Source organism: Terrapene carolina, unplaced genomic scaffold, assembly GCF_002925995.2.
Source record: "Terrapene carolina triunguis isolate 2854851 unplaced genomic scaffold, T_m_triunguis-2.0 Scaffold210, whole genome shotgun sequence".
In the NCBI taxonomy this organism is placed as follows: Eukaryota; Metazoa; Chordata; order Testudines; family Emydidae; genus Terrapene; species Terrapene triunguis.
In genome coordinates this window covers 50,738,834-50,765,063 of record NW_020664561.1, presented here as the reverse complement: position 1 = coordinate 50,765,063, position 26,230 = coordinate 50,738,834, and the positions used below count along the sequence as shown (strand labels likewise).

At 40.7% G+C, this 26,230-nt stretch overlaps 1 protein-coding gene across 2 annotated transcripts in view; it reads left to right on the top strand.

Moving 5' to 3' along the window:
- LOC113407234 (leptin receptor-like) overlaps positions 1 to 25,315 on the top strand; it is a 59,078-nt gene extending 33,763 nt beyond the window's left edge. Inside the window, exons 10-19 of one of the 2 annotated variants that reach the window (XM_026655485.1) lie at positions 5,920 to 6,119; positions 10,582 to 10,730; positions 11,015 to 11,174; positions 11,265 to 11,347; positions 13,621 to 13,837; positions 15,445 to 15,627; positions 16,575 to 16,670; positions 17,500 to 17,602; positions 18,831 to 18,906; positions 24,494 to 25,315. In XM_026655485.1, the coding sequence (XP_026511270.1) occupies positions 5,920 to 6,119; positions 10,582 to 10,730; positions 11,015 to 11,174; positions 11,265 to 11,347; positions 13,621 to 13,837; positions 15,445 to 15,627; positions 16,575 to 16,670; positions 17,500 to 17,602; positions 18,831 to 18,906; positions 24,494 to 25,315 (2,089 nt within the window). Of the gene's footprint in view, positions 1 to 5,919; positions 6,120 to 10,581; positions 10,731 to 11,014; positions 11,175 to 11,264; positions 11,348 to 13,620; positions 13,838 to 15,444; positions 15,628 to 16,574; positions 16,671 to 17,499; positions 17,603 to 18,830; positions 18,907 to 19,873; positions 20,403 to 24,493 lie in introns of those variants that run through there. The other variant, XM_026655486.1, reaches the window with a different exon arrangement.
- The last annotated feature ends 915 nt before the right edge of the window (positions 25,316 to 26,230 follow it).

Genomic DNA, 26,230 nt, shown 5'->3' with positions numbered 1-26,230 from the left:
TACATGGTGATTAAATATATGACGGCAGAATTTGGCTCACTCCAAAAGAAAAAGATCTTGTTCAGAAGGAGGTTGTTACTTTACAGTTTTAACAGCTTTAATGGCTGGAGCAGTTTTCAGTTTGCTACTAATATTCATGGTCTAATTTTCAGAAGGTTTGGCCTGGCCCTTGAGGCTTATATTTGAACTGGAAGGTACATGCAAGCTTAGGACCAAATTCTGATCTCCGCTATGCCAGTGAAGAAGCCAGATACTGGAATCTTCATAGATGTTCTTTGGTGTAACAAATTTGGTCTCTTGCATAGAGATGTTTGGTCAATAGAATTCAAATCCCTGCTGCAGAGCTGGGGAAGCAAGGTTCTGTTCAGACCCAGTTTTCCTCTTGTTCCTGCGGTTTCCCCCTTATTTCCTAATTCAAAACAATTCTGACCATCCACACTAGGTAGGGCCTAAAAGGTGGGTTTCCTACTTGCAGAAGTGGAGACTATTTCACCATAGAAGTTAGAACAATGCTTCGTATATCCTAAACCCTTTCCCCTACATCAGCTTCTCCAGCCATTGGTTCTTCTCTGCAGTCATGGTTACTTTTTCCTGTCATCCCCTGGTACCAAATAATTTCAGAGAACGTCACATGTTTTTGTCTCTTCCTTAGGTCCCCAAAGCTTTCATTTTTGTCTGTCCTTTGGACAGAGTAGCAATACTACTAGGGGGAAAATGTGTGGTATAGTTGATGCACCATTCATACCTATGTGCCAGGAGTGCCCTATGAAAAGGTCTCTCTCACATCGTCTAATAATTTTAAACACAAAAGGTTCCTATAACTGCGCTAGTACTTGGATAAATAAAATGGAAAAACAAAACCTCCCTGAGCAGAAATCATTGGATTTATTCCCTACTGGACTAGATGGGATATGTGAGAATCCTTTTGGCAAAGAAGCTTAAATCAGCACTTACGGTCCTGCACACACTTAAGCCGCGATTCAGGAAAGCTTAAATGCTTTCTTGAATAGGGATGGATTTAAGTGAAGAGCTTTCCTGAATTGGGCCCCACAGTGTGAAGTGTGAGTGGTTCCACTGAACTCAACAGTATTTGTAGGATTGGACCATAAATACTAAGTGATGGGCACTATAGTGAAGCCTTTGATGGATGGAACAATAAACAAAACCCTTAGGATTTCATATGGAAACCTTTTCTGGGACTATATTGTGACTAGTTGACTCCTGGGCTAAATGTTGCCTTGACTACTTGCTAGAGTCACTTATGTTGGAATAAATACCTTTTCATGCTCTTCCCCTTTCTTTCTCTCATCTTTCCATGTTGGTCTCAAACATGTCTGATAAATTTGCCTGAGAGAAATGGTGTTTCCTAATATCTATAATCTCGTTATAGGTTGATGCGTAGGTCAGGCATTGACACTAACACGGTGTGTAAGTGCATGCCGGCTTTCTTGTTTGTTTGTTTGTTTTTGTTTTGATTCTGTTGAGGTTTTATTAAAAAAAAATATAAATCTAAATGAGAAGAAAACATTTTGTATGAGAATAACTAAAATAGAAAATAAATTTTAAAAAAATCTGACTAATGGCAATATTTCCAGGTTCTTTAAAACAACAGACAACTTTGTTATTTTCAACATTTGCCTGCAACATTGTGAACAAGAACACACAATGTACCTGGCCAGCAATAAGCTAGAAACCTAAGTGAAATTGACCACTTTGTTTTCACTGCCCAAACTGAATGAAATGCGAGGTTTAAGCAGCCACCATAAATATTTAAGAATAAACTTTGATTTGAAAAATTCCTTCTGTTTTAATAATCTAAGGTGGTGATATTAGAAAGACTGTGAAGATAATTTAATATATAGAAATGGCTAGGTGGTGCTTATCAGTGTCCTTTTGGGGGTATACGAGGCCATCCTGAAAATTGGAGTCTAAAGGTTAGAGTTAAACATGCTGTATTTGCATCATTCCTGTTTTTTTGCTAGAAGAATGAATCTGTTGAGCTAGTTTCTATTTTCCTCACAATCACTGATGCAATTAAAATGTGGCAAATAAAATCCCATTCTACACTCTAGTATGATGCAATATTTTGCTCTTTCACTGTTTGATGGGGCTGTTATTCCACCTTCCTCTACAAATCAGCACCGCCAACAAAAACAGCACACACCATCTAATAAAAATCCAGAATGATGGGGTAAATCTTCAGAACAGAATGTAGCGATTTAATATGCATTCGTTTTATTGACATTAACAGGAGAAATAACTAAATGTACCTCTTAGAGTCCAATTAAATAACCAGTTACATCTCTGGTGGGTAGCTCAAAAAGCCTGAGCTGCACAGGCCTGGATCCAAATTCTAGTATCTTAGGGAAAATTTGAAAACATTCCTCTTTTTCATTAGCCACATTAGCATTTTGCACCACCCCCACACCCAGTTCCCACTCTGTGATTCATCTGAATCTGATTGCTAGGTATGGATGCTGGCAGCCTGTCAGGATTTATTTTAACACTACCTTATCGGGTAGGTTTCTAAAGGGGATTTCATTCTCATGGAGCTTCAGCCATGTGTGTCCAGTTAGGCAGAATCGCCCATCACACATCAATCTGCCCTTTGGGAGCCAGACCCTCAGCAGGTACAAATCAGCATACGCTCATTGAAGTCAATGGAACTATATTCATTTGCACCAGCTGAGGATCTGAACCAGGATGTTTACCTCTAACACATACTCCTCAAGTTTTCTGCCATCAGCGTGTCCACTTCCTGGCTCTTTTCTTACGGCTTGTTTAACTTTTAAGCTCAACCGAATTAAGGCTACATTAATTCTGACTGAGAAGGTCCATACATGGGTTTAATGGAGTTTAACAAATCCACTTTAAATTCACACCTATAGTTAATTTGGATAAACTTTTCTGTGTGTCCCCATGTAGACCAGCCCTTAGCTGTTTTCTCTTGTTGCACTATGTCCCCAGGAGGTCTTCCAGTGGGGAGACCAACAGCCCCTCTGCTCCATTCCCCACTCCTTTTATGTATTGCAGGCCGAGGGAACAGGGCTCCAATAGAAGAAGTGGAGTGGACCTGGTGGATTGGAGTTACATGATCAACACTTTTGCACCACAGGCAGGAGGGGCAGAAGGGACAGGAAGAGAAAAGAGATGGGAAGTACAGAAGAGGAGGGAAAGGGAAGGTATAGGACAAGAGATCTAAAAAGGAGTGAATGAGGGAAATACAGAGATGGAAGGAAGTGAAAGAGAATGGGAAAGTTAGGAGGGGTCTAGAGGAAGGGGAAATGGATGGAGAAGGAAAGGAAAAGGACATAACTAAGAAGGAAGGGAGGGGTAAAGGCACAAGGGGTGTGGAAGAGGGAACCAACGAGGGAAAAATTCTGTCAGACATTTCAGGTATTAGTATTCTACTTTTTGTGGGTCTTTAAGCCACCGTGCAGCATCAAAAGGTTGAATAGTGTGGTCTAATGCACCTTATACATGGCAATGAAGAGCCATATTTTGATATTCTGTATTGTCCCAATGGCCATTCCAGTTAGTGCTTTTGCTATGTCCTAAATTCACCTCCATATTCTCGATTGTCTTTACTAGAGTAGGAGAAGAACTTACTTCCCTTCCTACAGTTGAACAGGTAGTTGGGACATAGAAGGAAATCTTCTGTATAAGCGTGTCTTACATACTTGGTGTCCGAAATCAACAAGACAGTTGGCTGTAGAAGGGCTCTAATGGGGCACAGAATCACAGGGTTGTATTCTGAAAAACGATAACTGAGTAAGCACTGACCACCACACTGGCTGGAGAAGCTCTCTCTCCCTTATTTTATTTCTTTATTTTAACAAATGTTAAGTTCTTATAAAGTGCTCAATTGATAGCTCTGGAAACGGAAGTCCTCCATGTATCCAAAGAGACTTGGCTAGGGTGATCCATGCATTTGTGATCTCTGGGGTTTATTATTCCAACTCGTATCTAGGAGAAAAGCCACACTCCTGAGAAAAGATCTCAGTGGCATCAAATGCAGCTGCCTATATGCTTAGCAATACCAGTTTCTGTGAACAGGTCGTTGTTCTCTGTACTGTTTCCCCATTCAACAGAGAGTCCAGGTCAAGATGTTTTGTCCTGATAGCTAGGGCCCTACCAAATTCACAGTCCATTTTGGTCAATTTCATGGTCATAGGATTTTAAAAATTGTAAATTTCATGATTTCAGCTATTTAAACCTGAAATTTCACGGTGTTGTTGGAGTCCTGACCCAAAGGGTGGCAGGGTTGTGGTACTGCGACCCTTACTTCTGCACTGCTGCCTGCAGAACTGGGCCCTCAGTCAGCAGCCGCCATTGTCTGGCCACCCATCTCTGAAGGCAGCAGCGCAGAAGTAAGGAAGGCATGGTATAGTATTGCCACCCTTGCTTCTGTGCTGCTGCTGGCAGGGTGCTGCCTTCAGAGCTGGGTGACAACAAGCAGACACCCCCGGCAACTCTCTTTTGGGTCAAGAACCCTAGTTTGAGAAACACTGGTCTCCCCCATGAAATCTGTATACTATACGATAAAAGTACACAAAAGACCAGATTTCACGGGAGAAGACCAAATTTCACGGTCCATGATGTGTTTTTCATGGTCATGAATTTGGTATGGCCCTATTGATAGTCAAAGCTCTCTGTGCGATTGGCCCTAGCTATTAAGGAGGTTGGCTCTTTTTTTATGATCATGACCTCCCACCACAGCTACATTCCACTGGCCCAATGAAACTGTCATTCACTAGGGAGAGGCTCTTGAGTGCAGGCAACAGAACTGCCACAGGCGCTGGAACTAGACAATGAAGTTCATTGTCACGGGAGGAGAGAGAGCCCATGCACACTCAGAACTAAATGTGCAAATCCTATTTTGACTCAACTTTATCTCAGTAATTCCATCACTTCTCCCGCCCCCTCCCAGCACACGTGTGCGCACACACTCACCCCCCCAGGAACTCTCTATGCCATTTCTTCTGGAGGCTGGGAAGGAAGGAGGAAAGAGATTGTTCATGGTGCTTCAGTTTTTAAATACATGGGAAGTGGTCAGAGTCTACAGAAATGGGAGGAGGGAGTCCTATAAATCCCTACATCAAGTTTAAAAAAAAAAAAAGTGTAAACTCCTAACACTACACTGCCAGCATTCTCAACTGTGCTCTGGAGGAAATACTTCTGGAGCTCAGAAGGTAATTCATTATCCACGGGGCCTTTCAGGGCCTGATCCAAATCCCACTGACTTCAATGGAAGGACTCCTATTGACTTTAGTGAGCCTTGGATCAGGCCCAAACTCCTTTACCTCTCTGCCCACACTACCCAAAAAGTTGCCAGTTAATGAGTGGCAAATGTGTAGGTGATCAAGTGCTGTGAAAATCCTGTCTTCTAGGTCAGCAACTTATTTTACATAGGCCACAACAACAGCCATCGGATAACTGCTTTCAGTCAGGCGTGGGCTGGGTTGGAAGTGGTAAACTAGAGGAAAAATCTTTGGTATCTCATTACCATATTGCCTTGAGCCACGCAGTGCAATTTTAATTAAACCAAGCAAACCCTCAAACGCTAAGAATAATTATAATAGTTCTAATTTTGTAAGCATGGCTAGAACACCAAGAGGATAAAATATTTTTTCCTGTGTTTAATTGAAAGCATCATTTCCTTTTTATGTTTCAATGTTACTTTGAAAAGGGTGATCCTCTGTTGTAATTTTGGAGAGGGGAAGGGAAGTGCGCAGTTTATAAAGAAATGTTGTTATGACTTTGGCTTAAAACATGGCATGAGAAGTTCAAGATTTCCAATCAATATTATTTCTAAGCCTCAGCATGACAGCGTTCTTAACGTTTCTTTGGAGTTTTATTCATAACAGAAACAGCTCTTTGTTGAAAATTATTAATTGAATGTTTTCATCTTTTTTTAAGGAATAGTATCTATTGTTCTGACTTTCCAAGTATTCCTCCAAAGTCGGAGGCAAAAGAATGCCATTTACAGAGGAATCATTATTACGAGTGTACATTTCAGCCTATTTTTCTTTTATCTGGATATACCCTGTGGATAGAGATAAAGCACCAACTAGGAACACTTGAATCCCCACCAACCTGTGTCATTCCAGCAGATGTGGGTATGTCAAAAGATTTCTTTAATATCTTTTTCTTCCAGTAGTGGTCTTGGACAGCAATGTCTTTATGCTGTAGGTGGCGGTGTTCTTCATGACCTTTTGGATAGCTCAGATTCTGGAATGAGCTGCAAGGTCCTGATTGTAAGACCACTGAAATCAACGAGACCCTTTCCATTGACTTCAGTGGGCTTTGGATTAGGCCTTATCTTCGCACAATACGTTTTCAGCTGAAAGAACCGGTGTTTACTTGTTTATCAATTTATGGCTATTGCAGAGACATTTACAAGAAAGGTTGGATTTAAAGAAAGGTTGTTAGTTTTTGGTTTTGTGGGGTTTTTTGTAATTCATGGCACACAAAAAAGTGCATTTTCAATTATTAGTGGTACGGGAAGGAAGGAATCATCTCCGACCTTACCTTGAAGTCCCTCCATAGCTCTGCCTCTCCCTGTGTGCTTGCTCTTATCTGATTGTGTTGTCCCTATCCTCTGCTGTGCCAGTGATGTCAGTCTTGTTTGTCTGTTACCTTCTGCTACAAATGTCTCTGCACTTTCTTCCATGCTGCCTTTAAGCATGGAACTGCTTGCCTGAATTGGTCCATAAAGGTTATTGACTACTTCTTCAAACCCTCCTCCAGACACCCCTCTGCTATGATGTTTACAAGAAATTACCCAGGCACGGATGTCTACATTTTGTGGCTGCCCGGGGTAGCTGATGTCCTTTAAATAAATAAAAAGATAAAAATAAAAAAATACAAAGAAAATGAAGTTTAGCTGGAGCCACTAGGAATCACCGAGCAGTTGGCTATTACTTCTGTAACTATAATTCTTATTTCTCCTTCCCTCCTTTTGTTTGTCAGACTCACTTGTTGCACCTTGTCTCAAATTACACTGAAAGCTTTTGGAGTTAAAGATTGTCTCTTATTGTGCTTGTAGAAGGACGAGCACAGTGGGACTAAAATCCTGACTGGGGCCTCTAGGCGCAGTACAAACGAAAATAATAATGCTAACCTGAAAGAGAATTGATCACCTAGTTTCACTCACAGGCTGAAGATGTTCATTGCACAGTGTTTCTTCTGATGTATATTTCTAAACAGACCCCAACTAATATTTCAGGATTAGTACTAAGGAGAGGGAATAATTACAAATCCACTTAGAAATGGTGTGGTAAACTCATGTTGGAGTGACTTCAGGGACCATGGGTGAGTTGGGCCCCACGGATTTGAAAGTTTGACTTTCACTCAAATGTTACAGGGTTCACGTTTGCTTAGAAGAGGCTTTAAAAAAGGAGCAGAAATAGAAAAGAGGAGAGAGACTACTGGAAAAATAAACTATAAATACTATACACAGAGGCACTCATTCACCTCAGTATAGCTTTTGGGGGAGAGTACGAATGTATCCCTGCATAGCACAGAGTTCCATTCACTAGAATAACTTGTTTTTATTGTGAATTTCCCTTACAAAACACTTGGGTTTAAATTTAAGGATAAAAGTTTCACACACAAGAACTAGTTTTGCTAAGCCAGGGCCTGATCCAGATCCCTCTGAAGTCACTGGGAGTTATATTAGGCCCCTAAACAATGCCTCAAGAGGCTTATAAAACCTCAAACCTTTTCCCCTATCCCTAATTATGTGTTACCTACTCCTTTAACAACTGATCTATCCCTAAATACCTGTTGAAACTACCTGTTGAATAGGGTTTTATTCCTGTTTTAATATCTATGCTGTGCATCTGTATATTTTCAGATCTTCTCTTAATTCTTTGCTATGAAGGTTAATAATTCAGATGCTCCAAAAAAGTTTGCACTCAAAAGTGATACTGGGGAACTGAGCTTTTCGACAGTTCTGCTTTGGGGGCTCCAGTTTTGGCATGTGAGAAGAAACTGGCAGTGAAAACTGATGTTTTGTGATTGACTTCTTTCTGATTGCCCGGCCAGACTGACATAAGAATCATAAAGAGTCTGTGCCTTAAATTTCTCCTAGCCTTGAATTAAAAAAACCACCAAAATAGCAAATTAACCCCCACCAATGAATAAACATTTCTGTGAAGGCCTTGTGGCCCATATTATTACCTTGAACAGTTCATTGTACAGTTGAGGTCCTAGACTCCCTGGTAAATTAGATTGTTGATCCAGCAAAACATTTAAACACATGTAACTTTAAGCATGTGTGTGTTCCCATTAAAACCAATGGGATTCTTCATGTACTAAATTGCTTTTGCTATTTCAGGGCCTTCCTAAGGTTTCCCCATAGCGGCTTTGCAGCAAGCGGTATCTCTTAAGTGGATTTTTTTGATACAGGTGTAGACTGCAGGTTTAGCTAGGGTGACCAGATGTCCTGATTTTATAGGGACAGTCCCAATTTTTGGGTCTTTTTCTTATATAAGCTCCTATTACCTCCCGTCCTGATTTTGCACATTTGCTGTCTGGTCACCCTAGGTTCAACAAACTTTCTTCTGTAACACTAACAGAATACTTTGCTTAAACTTGTCTTGAGGCTACAGGCCAAACCAATGTCTGCTAGGAGTTTTCAGGAATGGTGCCTTGCAAAGTCCAAAGAGAAGGTTTACAGTTTGGACTCATCTAAGTCTTAAGCCCCATGTAGGTTTTCCAAAGGACAAAAGAAAAAGAGTTTTGCAGGGGCAAATTTGTGCTTCACAAAATTTCTGCCCAAATATTTTTCACACAGTATATGAAAGCAGAACTAGCATTTTCCCACCCATCTCTAGTCAATATTTGGAACAAGCACTTCTCTCTTTTTTCCAACTAGACTGCTAAAGCACAGCAAGAATAGAACAGAGTAAAATATTATGTTATGGGAGCAGAAGACCAAATCCACACAGATAGTAAGACTTCAGCATAAATTAAACCAAATCTTCCATTGCGAGCTAAAATTTAAATGGAGGGAACAATGACCAAAGGAATTGCCCAAGGAAAAACCCCAATGCATTATGGCCATACCTCTTCCCTAAGGGGTTTTGGGACGTAAAAATGTGTTTTACATTTTGCTTTTTGTACTTAGTTTTCCCAAGCACTGCAGAGAGCAATGAGTTAACGAATGATAGTACAGTGACAGTGTGGGCTAACAATGTGGCCATTTTTGGAGTTCACAAATAGTTTTGAGCATTCAAACATATTTAAATGAGTGCAGTTCAAGGAGGTGGTCCTTTGTGGTTCAAAAACACGATTCACTCTTTTCATCCTGTTTTGACAAATGTGTTTGCAGATTCTGTTGAAGCTGACGTTAGCAACACTGACATATTGTAATCCTGGCCTTCGGTGCTCTTTCTCAGATATGCATGTACCATTGCACATCTGTGTTGGTCCTGTACTTGTATTGCCTATACAGCCTGCCAAAAGAATCTTGCACTTGCCAATGCAGCAGCTGCAAGTTACTAAAGTAATGTAAGTTCTTAGTGGGATCTAATAGATCAAATATCCATTAGTTTTCAGGCAGAGGAGAGTACTTCTAGTATACACATTGTACATTGAGGCGTGCTGGCAAATGAAGGCTTTCAGATATACTTGGCCTGAAGAGTTTTTAAAAGTCTGAGTTACACACTGATCACTCTAAACACAGTGGAGATAAGATAAAGCTGTTGAGCTACAGTGAGTGAAGCACGCTCTGCACCGTACTACTAACAAAGTGGTCATTCTAGTTCTCCTTACCCTGTTGTTTTCTTCAGCTTTTTTTCTTGCTTTTTAGTAGGGTTGCTCAAAGAACTTTGAACAAAACATTCTCTTGTTGCAAAATGGGGCTTTGTTGAAATCGAAATTTTCCATAGGAAAAGAGCAATTTTGGCAGAGGTTTCCATTTGGAAAATCAAAACATTGAATTTCAAGTTGACTCCATATTAGTTTCTGCTACTGCCTGAGCCACTGCAGTGCATCATGGGAGTTGTAATTCTGGGTTACTCATGCCCCCATTTTCCCCTTTGGGCCCCCAGTCCCTAGCCCTACTTCATCTTCCATGATGCCCCACTGCAAGCTCCCTGTAGTAGAGTCTCCAGGAGGTAGCATGGCACCTGAAATGGATGCAGACACCAATGTTGACTTGTCCCCACATGAGACAATGATAAACCAAAATGAAATGTTTTGACATTTCTGAATTGAAACTTTTCTGAATTTTTCATTCTGTGGAAAGTTTTGATATTTCAACTTTTTGTCCTGATTTGGGGCAATATCCCAGGGACAGATATTCAATTTGTCAATTACAATTTAGTTACATCTGTAGTGAATGAGTAAGCGAACCTGTATGGTGTACTAGATGTTAAACTGAGAAGATTTTGATTTGATAAGCCAGAGAAAATCTGGAATAACCCCTGATATCAGAGAAGAATTTGCATTGCTGTAGCTAAGATCGTGATGCGGTCCAATGTAGAGGGGAAAAATAGAATATTAAGCACCATTGGCTTCAATTAGAAATTTCAGACTCTACATTTCAGTGGCTTTTTCTCTTCAATTTTCTAGTGAAGCCGTTTCCTCCCTCTAACGTTAAGGCAGAAATCACCAAGAATGTTGGGCTGCTGAATGTGAACTGGACAAACCCAGCATTTCCGAACAGCGATCTTAAGTTTCAGATTCGGTACTCTGTGAACAGGGAAGAAATATTATGGGAGGTACTATTATACTTAATACAAAATAATGTTTTCATCCTTGCAGTGTTTGTGCATGCAAAGTCCATGTCAATCAACCAATGTATGTTGAATTCATTCTATATGATAAAGTATTTTAGTTTGCATTAGAATTTATTTTCTGTGGCAAAATTATATTAGTGAGCTGTCTTTCATTGGACTCAGTGGCAGGAGGTCTGAATTTACCAGTTCGAGAAGTTAAGATCTCAATCAGATGCCTAGAAAACTGTGTGGTGTTCCGATTCTAAGTATTTTTAATTCTTTTGCAGATATTTGAGGTTTCAAATGCACCAACAAGATCAGTCATGATAAAGGTACTGGACCTTTGTGTTGTATATATTGTTCAGGTGCGCTGCAGTGGACTAGATGGATTAGGTTACTGGAGTGATTGGAGTAAACCAGCGTATACCATTGTACAGGATATTCAAGGTGCGTGTAGTTTATAAATACACTCTGAAGATTATAGTTTTATGCATGTGTGACATTGTTCTCCTTCTTAAAATGGATGTAATTTTGCAGCTCCCCTGAGAGGTCCTGAATTTTGGAGAGTTATTAATGAAGATCCCATAAGGAAGCAGAAAAATGTTACTTTAGTTTGGAAGGTATGAAGAATTGTATTTCAGCTTCTGTCTCTCACTGTCTCTGTTTGGATGATATGGATGATGCCACAGTTTGATGGCTTTGTGGGATGCATGATTCAAAAGTGTTGGTGGAGTTATTGGAGGTGGGCATCAAGCAAGCACGTGCGGTCCTGAATGACAGACTCAAACATTCATTATTCATGGTCCTTTTATAGACAGAATAGTTAGGCCACAGCTTCATTAATTTTACCACCTCTCACTCAGCAGCGCTGTCAGGTAGTAGAGGTTCCTAAAAAACATTGGTGGCCATACTGCAATATAATCAGACTACAGTTCTTATCTCTTTTCCTCCCATATCTTTCTCTCTTCTCCTTACTTCTGTCTGCAGTTCTCTCTCCCTTTTCCTTATACACTGAAATCTTTTCTACCATGAGCTGGCAGAGCTGTTTTTCTTCCCTACTCACCAACAAGACATAGTATTCTATTAATAGGACAGAATCCTTCCCTCTGCTGTGTGGTTGCTCTGGATGGTTATGAGGTCACAGTGACTCTCTGTTCACTCAGTCAGTCAGCAGCCGTTTTCATTCAGCAGCAGGGCAGGATTCCAGATTTATAGTTCAACAGAACACTTGGTGGTGTCCCAGCTAACTGCCCTGGTTGTCACACCAGAGGCCCATCTTGGGTGAATAGGATCTGACCCTACCCTAAGCGCAGTTACCTGGGGCAATCAGTAGCACAGGCTGGATGGGGTATGTGCTGCTCGTATTCGTTCATCACCCACACAGCCCATATGCACATAATCCCCACCTCTCAAAGCAAACAAGTCCTTTTGCTCTGCTAAAGAATCACTGCATGGCCAGCTCCTCTTCCCAGCCTCTCAGCACCCAGGATAGGAAGGACAGTATTTTATCCAGAGAGTAAAGCACTCACCCGCCTTCCTGTTGGGACAAATCTTGCCACCTGGGCTGCACTGAATCGCAGCAGTTTGGAGGAATAGAAGCTCCAATATCATATGTATAAATCAAATCATGATGTCTTAAGACTTGACCAGGCAATACACTATAAAATATAATTGCAAAGATGTACTGTTCATTTATTTTAAAAAGTTTGTTTTTTTTTTTTGGTAAATATTGCACTTGAGTCTGATGCTTGGCTACATGTGCCAAAAAAACAAAGGCTTCAGCTGGCTACCTGCAGGGGTCAGGAAGGGATCCCCAGTCCCCTCATTTCCCCCCCACCCCCATGTATTCTGGTGTGATGTATTTTGTCTCCTTCCTCTGAAGCATCTAGATGGCCACAGTTGGAGATGGGACCATGGACAGGGTAGGCCAGAGCTCTGAGATGACACTGAGAATTTTCTCTTTCCAAGGCTTGGCTGGCTGGTTCTTGCTCATATGCTCAGAGTCTAACTGATCACCATGTGTGGCATCAGGAAGGAATTTCCCCCAGGTCAGATTGGCAGTAACCTTGGGGATTTTCACCTTCCTCTGCAGCATGTGGTTCGCTTTCCAGGATTATCTGGGTATACCTCACGTATTCATTTCCCTGCCATTGCAGGACCCTCGGGCATTGTTGCACCTCAGTCCCTCCTATTCTTTGCCTGTGGCACAGAATCTAGTCTCCTTTGGGCTTATTTTGGTTGTGAGGCCCTTCTGGCCTTAAACTCTATGACTTGGAGTCTTTAAAAACAATGAATGCAAGTTATATTGAAAGATGTTAGTCTCCATTTGCCAGATTCTCAGAAAAGGAGGCCCAAGGTCTGTGTGCAGAATTGTTCTAGCACCTGTAAACCATCCCCTGTACAATTGCTATGACTCTACATGCAAATTGTGTAATTGCACATGCAAATGATTAGTTAGGTGATTGACTGACTACCCTTATTTGCACATGTAGTCATAGTAACTGTGCCTGCAGCCTCGCATGCATTATTGCATCTGGTCTTGAGCCTCCTTTACAGAAAATACGTCCCCAATTTAGGATCATGGCAATTCCTTCTGGCTCTGCATCCTTTAAAAATAATAAGATAAAACAATGAGTTACCAGAGCAAATTAAAGGTTTGCATTTCCTCGATCACACTTGTCTTAGGAGCTATGGTAAGTAGAGATGTCAGGCGTCAGTGATTATGGAAAAACTTTAGCCTGTTTAAATGGACAGCAATATTTTAGGTATAAGGAAAGTAGTCTCACTGATGGGTATCATTTAGGGTCCTGCTCTCTCAGAACTAGAAGGCTGTTCTCTACTGCCCAGGGAAAATCCAACCCAGCCAGCTAAAATATACTGATGTTTCCTGCAGCCATTGATGAAGAATTACTCATTATGCAGTGTGTGCGGATATATTGTAAAGCATCACACTTCAGAAAACCTCACTTGGACTGAATATGTCACCAATGGCACTACCTACACATATCCATGGACGGAGGATGCAGACACCATTACAATTCTAGCTGTTAACTCAGTTGGAGCTTCCTCAATGAATTTTAATTTAACTCTGTCACAGCAAATGAGCACAGGTAAGAATAACAGGTTAGTAATAACACTGATGCATTCAGAAGATGTTTAACATTCGGAATGCCTACTGTGCCTTTTGGCAGTTTTCTTTTAACAAAGAAATCTTTATTGACAAGGAAAATGTACATCTTATGTTGACTTTCTCTGCTATTATAGGAATGAAAAGCTTGAAACGCCACATTTTTAACAGAACTGAAATTTCCCAATATTTTGTTTCGGCAATGCCAAAACATTCCCACTGCAGGAACGTTTTGGTGGTTCTGAAATGAAATATGCATCCCAGGACCCCTGGCTGCTCACCTCGGGGACTGCTTGGCTCCCTTGGCTGCCAACTACCTCGCCAGCTGGGGATTCATTTCCCTGGCAGCCTGCTGTGTGAGTATGGGGGACCCAGAGAACTGGATAGCCTGGCAGCCTACCCTGTGGACTGCAGGGGAACTGGAGATCCCAGGAAATTGAGCAGCTTGACGTGCCCCAGCTTTCTGAGAACCCGCGGCAGATGAGCAGTGGGAGAACTAGGGAGCTAGGTGGGTTGGCAGGAAACCAGGCTCGCCGGCCGGCCTGCTTCTTCTGTCAAGACTTTTGATGAAATCAACGTATTCCTGTGGAACATTTTGATTTCCATTGACTCAGCATTTTCTGACAGCTCACTTACTCATTATTGACTTTACACTTCATAGGAGCACCCTCTTTGTTGATTCACCCAGACTCTGCCTTGTTAGGCGGTAGTCTGTATTTAAATGTTGTGGGAAGCATTACTGCAACCTATAGGCAGAGCTGAAATTTTGTAAAATAGTAGTTAAAAGCATGTGCTTTTTATGGGTCAAAGTCTGGTTGATGGTGTGCATGAACATACCTCAGAAAGGCTGCAACTAGCAGCAGGAGCTCGAGATGGAAATTGGCCACCTAGGTTCTTATCCCTGTTCCATAGAAGAGTGTAACAGCACTTGAGCCATAGATTTATGCTCTGTTTTGCTAGCTACATTTTGATGGTTTTTAGCTATTATGGTATGTCTCAACTAAGGGGTGAAGGTTTGAAAGATCGAGGTAAGAACCAGGAATATTGCTCAAAACAGGAATATTGCTTAAGGAGAGAACTCGATGCGAAATGTGGTGGGAACACAACCCACAGATTTGATCCGTTTAACACCTGGAGCCAGATACTCAGGGCTTGTCTACATGGTGGGCTAATGTGCTCTACAGGGGTGTGATTTCTCAAGTGAACTAACGATTTTCACATTAATCGGTCCACGTAGACGCTGCTGGTGTGCTTTAATGTAGTGCTGTTACAAACAGAACTACGTTAAAACACACTAGGGTACCTTCAGTGTGCACTGGCAGAATCTGAATAGACCAATTAATGTGCAACATGTTGGTGTGCTTTAGAAATCACACCTCTGTAGAGCGCATTACCCCACCATGAAGACAAGTCCTGTGCTGGTGTAAAACAATGTCACTTCATTGACTTAAGTGGAGATGCAAAAATAAACAACAAAGAACCTAAACCATTATAGTCTTTTTCTTGGGATCTGAGATGCAGCACGTGTAACCCAACTCTGATTTGGTATAGCTGATCTCATTTTAATCATGTTTTTTACTGTTTTATCAGTGAATATCGTGCAGTCACTCAGTGCTTATCCAGTAAACAGCAGTTGTGTAATTCTGACCTGGACACTTTCACCTCAAATGTATGTGATAACGTCTTTTGTTATCGAATGGAAAAACCTTAATGAGGAAGAACAAATGAAATGGATACAAGTTGCTCCAAATATTAGCAAATACTATATTTATGGTGAGTTTGTACTTGAAAATAAACACACATGGTATTTTTTACCTGTGTTACAGTGTGGTGAAAGGTTGTACTTTCTGGGTACATGAATCCAGCCTCTTTGTGGTATCCTTCTCTTTTTCAATGAAAGAATAGTTTGAGTGTTAAAGATTGCTCTTGGCTGTACTGGATCTTACTTGTCAGTTGAGGGTCAACTATAGAGCTAATGAGCGGGGCTGATACAGAATTGCTGACTGGTCCTTATTGCTGTTAAAAACCCAGGCCCTGGTCCTGCATCACCTTGTGTCACATAGGCATTGGTCCGCAAGGCCATGCACACCTTAGTCGCTGCACACAAAGGCACTACAGCCTAGTCGGTTCAGATCTGCGCAAATCTCCATATAGTATACTCTGGGCCTGACCCTCCTTTCATTTGCACCTGCTTTATGCTGATATAACTGCCTTGATCTGAATGGAGTTGCTCCTGATTTACATCCATTTAAGGATCATCATTACCATATTGAACTTGGGAAAAAGTATGCTTCATCTTTGTTACATCCTGTATATGTGTGGGTTTGTATTTGGCTAGTGAGGAAGTGATAAAGAGGAAAGCTCAGTTATATATGTTATGCTAACACCGATATATGCTGAATGTATGTTAAATATAAATATTACATATATCTACTATTTATCCAGACTTTACTATATGTGCTTTGTGGCTTTAATATTTATAACTTTTCATCAAAAGCTAATAATTCCATAAGAAGAAATTGCTAATATATCCAAAATAGATTGTTGGGTCTACATTTGAATCCAAAATTAAAAGGTTTAAACTAGAGGAAATCGCTGTTTTTTTCCTGTGGGCTTGCCTTGAGCCTCTGTTGCATGAGATCAAAGCCTCTCTAGAGGCTAGTATTTTATAGTCTTACTAAATTGGAATTTAAATCAAAAGCCTGATTTCTTCTTTCCAGATCATTTTATTCTTATTGAGAAGTACCAGTTTAGCCTGTACCCAATATCCCCTGAAGGAGTAGGCAACCCCAAAACGACTGATGAATTCATCAAAGGTGACCAATATGATCTTAATTATTTTTTATTAAGCAGCAGCTGGTTAGTAAAAGTTCCATTTGGATATGATATGGACTCTTGCTCATGTTTTTTATGAGAAACATCAAGAAAACAGTGGTGAAAACACAGTGATTGAAGTATAACTGACCCTAGTCAAGTTGGTATAAATTGGCATAGCTTAGTTGAAGTCAGTGGAGTACCCCCACCAACTTCTCCTGGCACTGTCTGTACATTTAATTTAATACCATAATGCATTTCAAGATTTCACCCACGTTTTCAAAAGGGACAGTGTTCTGCAGGGAAGGGGCATATGTTGGGACAGTCCCAAGGGGTTTCTGAGGTCCTATATTCCCATGGTTCTTCTGTGTATGGGCTACTCCCTTTGCTTTGTTTGCCGTGGTGATGATTCTGAGTAACAGGGGAACAATGGACAATCCCACAGAGACATGGGAGCCACTGAGTTTTTAGAGAACAGCAGTACTTGTGGCACCTTAGAGACTAACAAATATATTAGTCTCTAAGGTGCCACAAGTACTCCTGTTCTTTTTGCGGATACAGACTAACACGGCGGCTATTCTGAAACCTGAGTTTTTAGAGTAATTTCACCTCCTATGTATTTGTCCACACGTCAGGAATGACACAGTACAACTTACTTAAGGGCATGTATAACCTACTAATGTACAGTCGAGTAATTTGTTTCCGATTTGTATGCATACTGATCATTATCTAAACGGTTCTATTTATAGATATTTTTAATTGCAATAAAGTTAGGACCGATGACTGGAAAAATATTGCAAATAGTGTGAAACAGATTCCTTTCGTTTTCAGATAGGAGTGAAAAACGGAATGATGCAGGCCTCTATGTGATTCTACCAATAGTTATTTCATCCTTCGTTTTGTTGCTTGGAACTTTGCTGATCTCGCAACAAAGGCATGTTGTTTATTTTCACATATGATTCCCTAAATGTGCTTATAAGAAGATACTGCAGCTTAAAAAGTGTGTGCCTATAGAAACACTCATACCTAGTTAGCTTTTGGCACCATTTATATATTTGAGATGTACATTATCTGAAAGACAGCATAGTCTAGTGTGATGGTTCTCAAACGTATTTGATTGCGCCCCCCTTCTTTGTGTCTGCAGTAGTTTATCCCCCCGCACTAGACAAGTAGATATACCGATAAAAAATAATCAACATGCAACTCTCACTACATATTAAAAACTATAAGGCATTGATTCAAACAGAGCCATTTAAGTATAGAGTAATGTCACCTTTAAGTGAGATCCTGCTTACTGGCATCACACCGTTGTTACTAGTGTGATGGGTGTGCCTGTTTTCTGAAGCAGAGCAATTCCATGAATTGCACGAATGAGCCAGTAACCCATTGTAATAAAAGCAAAAGCAAAACTGCGATCGTGGTCGATGCTTACAATTAAATGTGCATGCCGCATCGTAGCAAACGGATTAACGTACAGATGGCAACGACTTTGTATACATTTGCTAGGCAAGCTTAGCAGAAATCCGTCACAATGCAGAGCGCCATCAAGAGTCAAATGCACAGCCCCGTCTGCGGACTGATATGTCTGGAGGAATCAGCTTTGTTAGTTATTCACTGCTGTGGGTAAAATGAGCGCAGCAAGCTTCCCCCTCACCCCAAAGCTCCTCATGCCTCCCCCCCCCAATACAACCCCCAATTTGAGAACCTCTGGTTTAGTGGATTGAACACAACACTGGGAACTAGAAATTTCTGAATGCCCATCAGGACCGGCTCCAGCATTTCTGCCGCCCCAAGCAAAAAAAAAAGAAAAAGCTGCGATCGCGATCGGCGGCAATTGGGGAAAAAAAAAAAGCCACGATCGGCGGCGGCAGTTCAGCGGCAGGTCCTTCGCTCCTAGAGGGAGTGAGGGACCTGCCGCCCCCGAATTGCCGCAGGTGCTGCCCCTCTCCCTTGGCCGCCCCAAGCACCTGCTTGTTAAGCTGGTGCCTGGAGCCGGCCCTGATGCCCATGTTCAGTACCTTTGAAAATCAGGCCATTACCCTGTCTCTGCTTATGTTCTTGTGCTACCCTGATAGTGAGCAGTTGTATATTTCTGTCTTGAGCACTGCCATATACAATGTGTATATTCAGCACTAAATCAATACTTTGTCTAAACATTTCAGAATGAAGAAACTGTTCTGGGAGGATGTTCCAAACCCCAAGAACTGCTCCTGGGCACAAGGAGTTAATTTTCAAAAGGTATGGGGTTTCCATAGTGATACGTTTTTTTAATATGGTTTATGTGTTTCACACTCTTACATTCAGTTTAAAGTGTTAAACTGTTAAGAATTATCCAAATAATCAAACACAAGATCTTGAAGCCACTGAGAGTGGCAAAATGCAGTTTTCTTCAGCTGTAGAAAGCTGACAGTTGGATGTGGGCTAGAACCTCGGATCAAGACCTATTTTGAAATTCATGGGCAATCTTAGGGTATGTTTACACTCTGTGTAACCCAGTGTTTCCAAGCCTGTACTTGAGCATCCACACGGCATTGTAAACTTGGGCTTACAGTTGCTGGACCCAGGTCTCACAGCCATGTTAATGCATTCACACTGCTTTATGCGGACCTTCTGTCTCTGGTCTGCGGCATGAGCTGCGTCCACACTGCAAAAAGATAGGGCTTGGACTCGAGTCAGAGCAGGACTTGGGCTCTGACCCACTCCTCCAGCAGCGTGCCAGGACACAGGTCCTGTATGTTTGCTGACCTGAGTCAAACTGATTTTTGTGTGGATGGAAGTGGGGGCTAGGACTCAAAGTTGAGTCAAAGTCCAGGCTTAGTGTGAAGTAGAGCTAAATCCTGCAACCAGATGATTAGTTGTATGACACCCTTTGATGTTGGGGGGCGGGGAGGGCACATGTGCATACCCAGGGCCAAATTCTTTGCTGGTGCAAACCGGCTCAGCTACAGTTGTGCTGTGCCAATTTACAGACTTAAATGGACATGCACCAGTTCAGACTAGCTGAGAATTTGTCCCTCAGTTCCAGAATTTGACACTTATTCTGTAATCATTGAGACAGTAACTTAAAAATTCAGGATTATTATTTCAAAAAGAAAATGCATCTAATGGACCCACGACTGTTTAGATTTTTTTCAAATATTTAATTTTCATTCCCAGTGAAGTTTTCTTTTCTCATCTTTTATTTTATTTCATTTCATTTAAACAGAGAATGGACATTCTTTGAAGTCTAATCATGATCACTTCCTGCTGAACCATTGTGCCAGCTCCCAGACTTCATATACAGAATTGTTACAAGATTTTTCTGTTTACATTCAGAAGACAGGAAACACAGATACAATACATGATGATTGATTTAAAGATAGTCCTGGAAATAGTTTTGTTCAAAACTTAAGATGCCCATGCAAAATCAGGGACAATTGCCATATTGCAACCTAGAGCAGGGTTTGCTACACATGTAGGCAAAAATCTTGCTTTAAATCACATTTTTAACCTTTGTTTAGTGACCTGTTTATTAAGGCTCTGACTTGCAAAGGGCTGAACACTTTCATCTCCTAGACTTCAATAAGAGTTGAGAATGCCCAGCACCTATGAGGATGGAGCCATAGAAGCAGAAATATCAGAATGGTCTGAGATTCAGCTAGTTAAGTGCAAGACTTGCCCAGTTATCAACTTAAAATAGTTTTTTAACAGAGTTATTGGTTGTTTACCCAAGAACTAGCCTGATTCTGATGCTGAACAGCTTTGGGAATTTCCACTGACTTCAGGCATATTGAGGAGGCCAAACCCAGCCTCTGGATGTGCACAGCACCCCCATTAAGGTCAATGGGAGCTGATCACATGCATCTGAGTGCAGAATTTAGTCCAAAGAATTTGCAGAAATAATTTAGAGTGTTCATTATGCCTTAGTTTTCTCTGACAAGGACCATTGTCCATATTATGTTGTGTAGACAGGTACTTCACTCACTATCATTTAAATACATAGCTATTCCCACAGCCACTTTAATAATAGTGTCTGACATTAGGGGTGTGTGTGTGTGTGTGTGTGTGTGTGTGTGTGTGTGTACACAAATCTGTTGTTACCCTTAGTATGGCAACTTCTGCTTAGTGTAATCTCCATTTAGCATCATTTCCTGTTTGTAGCTAACCTATTACTTATTATATTAAAGTCTTTTCTTTCTTTTTTGTTTAAAGTGTTGCTGTATTGTTAGAATGCAAAGAATATCATTTAATATTAAACAAAGTTCATTGAAATATATAATATAGGGTCTGGTCCAAAGCTCCCTGAAGTCAGTGGGACTCTTTCCATTAGAAACATGGAGTGGTGGACCAGCACCACAGTGCTGCTATACTGACAGCAATGGAGAAAATGCTTTACAGTTTTGAAAAGTATCAAATATGGCTGTAGGGCTTTGAACAAAGATTTGTGCATTGCTGGAGGAAGTGTGTGAGTTGCACAGAGACCTTTTTATTTACTTAATTAACTTAGCTATATATAGAAAGGGAAACTTATCACCACCGGCCCAATAACTCGCATGTTGGATCAGGGACTGTGGGCCTGATTCTCCTCTCACGCTGGTGTAAATCAGGAGTAAGTCCATTAAGATCAGTGAAGTTAGACTAATTTACAAACAGCCAAAGGAGAGTAAAGGATTTATACTCCTATGACATTATTCCATATTCTTATGTCCCGTTGGGTTCCTAGCTAAGGAGAAAGAAGTTATGCATGTGAATATAAAGTGTATTGTGCTGAATGGGAAATTGAAGGGTCATGTGACCTTTGACAGCTTGTACTGCAATACAGTCTATATATTTAATGCATGCTTCCTTCGTACACTTTATTAATCTCAGTGAAAAATGGGTCACTTGGGTATGTCTACAATGCAATAAAAGACCATGGCATGGCTGCAGCTGGCCCGGGTCAGCTCACTTGGGCTTGCAGGGCTTGGGCTGTGGGGCTAAAAATTGCAGTTTAGGCATTTGGGCAAAGGCTGGAGCCCGGGCTCTGAAACCTTGCAATGCAGGGGCGTCTCAGAGCCCAGGATGCAGCCTGAGCCTGACTGTCTACACTGCAACTTTTAGCCCTGCAGACCATGCCCTGTGAACCAGTCAATTCACCAGACTCTGAAACTCGTTATTTTTATTGCAGTGTAGACGTAACCATACTGATGAGCACCGTTGTGCGTCTCTGATTCCATGTGCATCCAAGGCCAGGGTCTATACTCCTTTGAAAATAGAAGGAATTTATGCAGCTGGGGCTAGATTCTTTCCTCATTTATGTGAATGCAATTTCCAGTGGGAAAAACGAAGTGCAGAACTTGTACTATAACTCTCATTAGCTTTGATACCCACGGCCTGAATAAAACTTCCACATATCAGCACTAGAAACCTCTAACGTCCTTATGTCTGAAGCCATGTGTAACTCTTATTTTCTTTTGATACGTCTGTCAGAATACAAGATTAACTAGATTCAATAATTGGTTACTAATGTGTGTATTTAATATAGTATGTTCTGTGATTGATACTGCAAGGCTGTATTTATGGAGTATTAGTTTAACAAAATATTATCATTTTTAACCATTAATGCAGTACGGCATAGGATGGGTAAATCCTGCGTCTGTACTGCAATCTTGCAAAATGTACACATGTGCTTAATGTTAAGATCATGGGTGATCCCACTGAGTTTCCAGTGAAATGACTCTTGTACTTAAGGATAAGGATGTGAATAAGTGTTTGCAGGATTGGGTCATAGGGTCTAATCCTGCAGACCTTACTTATCTAAAGCTCCAAATGATTTCCAAGGGAGATATGGCTGAGTAATGACTACGGCACTATCCCTGAAAAGATGTATGCACATGTTTAACTTTACATAGTGTGAGTAGTCCCATTGACCTCAATTATTATTCCCAGTGAGTAAAGTTAAGCAGGACCTAAGGACTGCAGGATTGTGAGGGGAGCATATTTTGTAGTCTCCTTGTGTCTGGCAAATGAGTGTGAATTAAATTTTACTCTGTGCCACTTGAGGCCATGAGTATTCCCTTTTGGTTTCATAGAATTATGTTAACTGCTATAAGATATTTTTGCACAAATCATATGACACACATGTTGAGAACATATTTTACAGTGATATTTACACATGTTACTCTGTCATTATTTACATTATATTATGGTATTGCATCTTTCTCAGGAGATTGTATATTCATTGTATTTGTATATTCATCTAATATATTTTACTTAGTGACATGTTTGATTCAGCAGAAAGTGACATTTACTAATTGAAATATCTATTTTAAAAAGTGGTATTTGATCATTTAATTTTTGATATTTGATAAAAAGTGATAGGCAGTATTCTTAATGTGATCCTGTAGAACTCATATCCAGAGTTATGCTCATGCTTCAGGGCCTAAGTCAACCTCTAGTTATTGGTGGTCAGTAAGAAACGTGTTTGCCGAGAGGTCCACAGCTGCCTACTGTGGGGTTTCTGCTCTGAAGTATCTTATACTGGCCACTGTTGACGAGAGAATACTGGACTAGATGGACCATTGGTCTGATTCATTACAACAGTTCCTACATTCCTACCTGGATTCATAGGTGATCTGCCTTAGGGAAGGATAAATTTCAGCAAGGGACATTCAATATGAATTAAAGACATTTCTTGGTATATGCATTGTAGCAACTGTCTGCAGCTCATTTCAGTAATCAGTTTGCTAATTTTAAATGTCATATTCACAGTACTTTTGAAGTCCATGGGAGTTCTGAGCATGCAAGCAATGCAGAAGCTATCCCAAATCAGCATTTAGGCTACAATTCAGCAAGGTACCAAAGCAAGTGTTGACATTTAAATATGTGAGTAGTTTAAAAACATGCTTAAATACCTTGCTAAATCAGGGCCTTAAATGCTATGGTGATGGCTATTCTAGGTTAAACAAACACCCACTAGCCTAAGATAGATAAAATTGTACCATACCTTCTTATAATGTACACCGGTCTAAGCATTATGAAATATTCCTCGTTACTTTGGAAGGTTTCCTGCTGTGATATAATATCTGTATGGTTTATTAACATAAATACAATCTGTTGTTTTTAACTAACTGTTTTTTATTTGTCTTAATTAAACTCATCAGTGGGTATACACTTTAAAGTGAACTTTTCTTAGCAGTAAATAGGAAAGCCAGTTTCCTATTATCAATTTATACTGCGGTATATTTGAAATGTTTATATATATTTCCCATCCTTTATGATGTAGGATAGGAGGCATTTCCCTAAAATAAGTGTGTGTGTGTAAATTTCAAACATGCAGTCCTTACTTACAGGTGAAGAGCCTACAAAAATTATTGGATGGTAGGATTTGACTCTAGATAGTACAGTATAATCATAACAGGCATAGTCATTTCAGTTTTGTAAATTATTTTGATTCATTTCTAATATGCCAAATTGTTCATGCAATTGAAATAAAATGCCAAAAAATCCTGTAGCATATAAGGCTTTATCCTGCAAAGCACTAAAGTACTAGCTTAATTTTAAGGACATGAATAGTGCCATTGAAATTAATGGAGTTTGCTGAATTAAGCCAGAATGCTCAGCACCTTCCAGGATCAACCCTTCCCTGCACACATAAGACACAGGCATGTGCTTGCTTTCTTTATCCCCAATTCCCCCCTTCGATACCCTGCCACATAGCAGACTTAGGTTTTGTTTGTTTTTCATCAATGTACTTTTTATATTAAAATATGCTAGTTTTCATCTGTGGCTCTTAAGTACAGTAACTTCATATTGAAATAAAGCTATTCAATGATAGATGAGCATTAAAATATGTCTTTTCTTCTAGCCTGAAACTTTTGAGCATCTTTTTATCAAGCATCCTGAAGCAATATCATTTGGGCCTCTTCTTCTGGAGCCAGAAATAGTTTTGGAAGACATCAATGTTGCTAAAGCATTGAAAAGTGAAGACAAGCAAGATTTATTAGCAGTTGATTCAATGTTCACAACGATTCAAGACTCTGAGCATGACTCGGCTTGTTCTAGCAGCCATTTCAGTAACAGCCTTTTTGAGAGTTCCCATGATGACAAAGTCAGTGAAGGAATTACGAGACAGTCCAATATTAAGTACGCTACAATTATCAGTAACTGCAAATCAAGTGGGCTTTATGAAGAGCAAAAGAATCTAAGTGGTTCATTTAATGGATGCTTCCTAGGTGAAGATTCCTTAGTTACAGATCCTTTCTCTAGATCATGGGAGGTGGGAAATCAGGCATTTCTAATATTACCTGATCAACATCCGAGCCAAGCTAGCAAAACTATATCCCTTTCTGTTGTTTCTTCTGAGGGCTTTTCAGAACCTTCAGACCATGATGACACTTTCAGTGATGGAGACAGTCCTGAGAGGAGCCTTTATTACTTAGGGCTAACATCAATTAAAAAAAATGAAAATGATATTTTTTTAACAGAAAATTCTAGAGTGATGTGTCATCTTCACACAAATGGTTTATTCAAAGACATGGGGTTTCTTCAGGATACTTCTTCCGATTTAAATCCCTTTATCAAAAATAGCCTTAAATATGAAAACTCTGTTAAAACCTTTGTACCATACATGCCACAATTTCAGGCCACCACCATTAAACTACAAGAGACAACAGAGACCAAAACTTAAGTCATCACAGCATAGTCCCATATTTCTACCTGATTGATGCTGTTAGTATTTTTTTTAGAAGGGCCAATATCTTCCCCATCCACCCCACAGGAAACTCTCAAGAATAGTGAACATGTAATACCCACATTTTGAAGTTGGATGCCGCTCCTACATTTGACTGACATAAATCAGCACTTCGGCTCCACAGAATTCCACGTATTGGCCTAATTTAAAAACCTCAGATTAGGGCTTTCAGTTCCTCATTTCGTTGTTTCAAGTATTTGGTACTTAATTAGCTATTTGTGGTGCCTACTCTACATGTTTCTCTGACCGTGTCCTGTTGCAGACACTCAAATGAGAAAATTGGTCTTGAAAGGTCTTATGACAAGGATTGCAAAGGTGGCATTTTATTTAAACTTATCATTGTTAGGCCAGATCCTAGTCTAAGGCCTTTCTTGGCACAGGCTTTTGGCAGCTTTATAGCAGTCCTGGACCACTGGTGATTCCATCAAATGTGCATGGCTACCAAGCCCCTCCCTTTCTGGGAGAGGAGAGCCCATTGCAACTGAGGAACGGGGTGATGGCACTGAAGAAGAAGTGCCTGCCCAACACCACACCGCAGCAGACAGCAGTCCCAGCACACAGTGCCAAAGGACCCATCTGGCAATGGAACCACAACTCTCAGTAGAGGTAAGGATGCAGGCAGAGGCCAAACACCTCTAAAAAAGCTCTTTGAGGAGGCAGTGTTTTCTCTTCCCCAACTTCCACCTGCTGCAGCAGCGAAGGGTTCAGGGTTATTGCAGGCCTAGGGCTGGAGTAGCCCATGCTTCCCCAGCTGGAGGGGGAAGATGAAAACAGGCTGCACATAGGGAGCATGGCCTGCCTGATCTCTCCCCATTGCACGAGCAGCTCTGTAGTGCCTAAATGCAAAGGTGG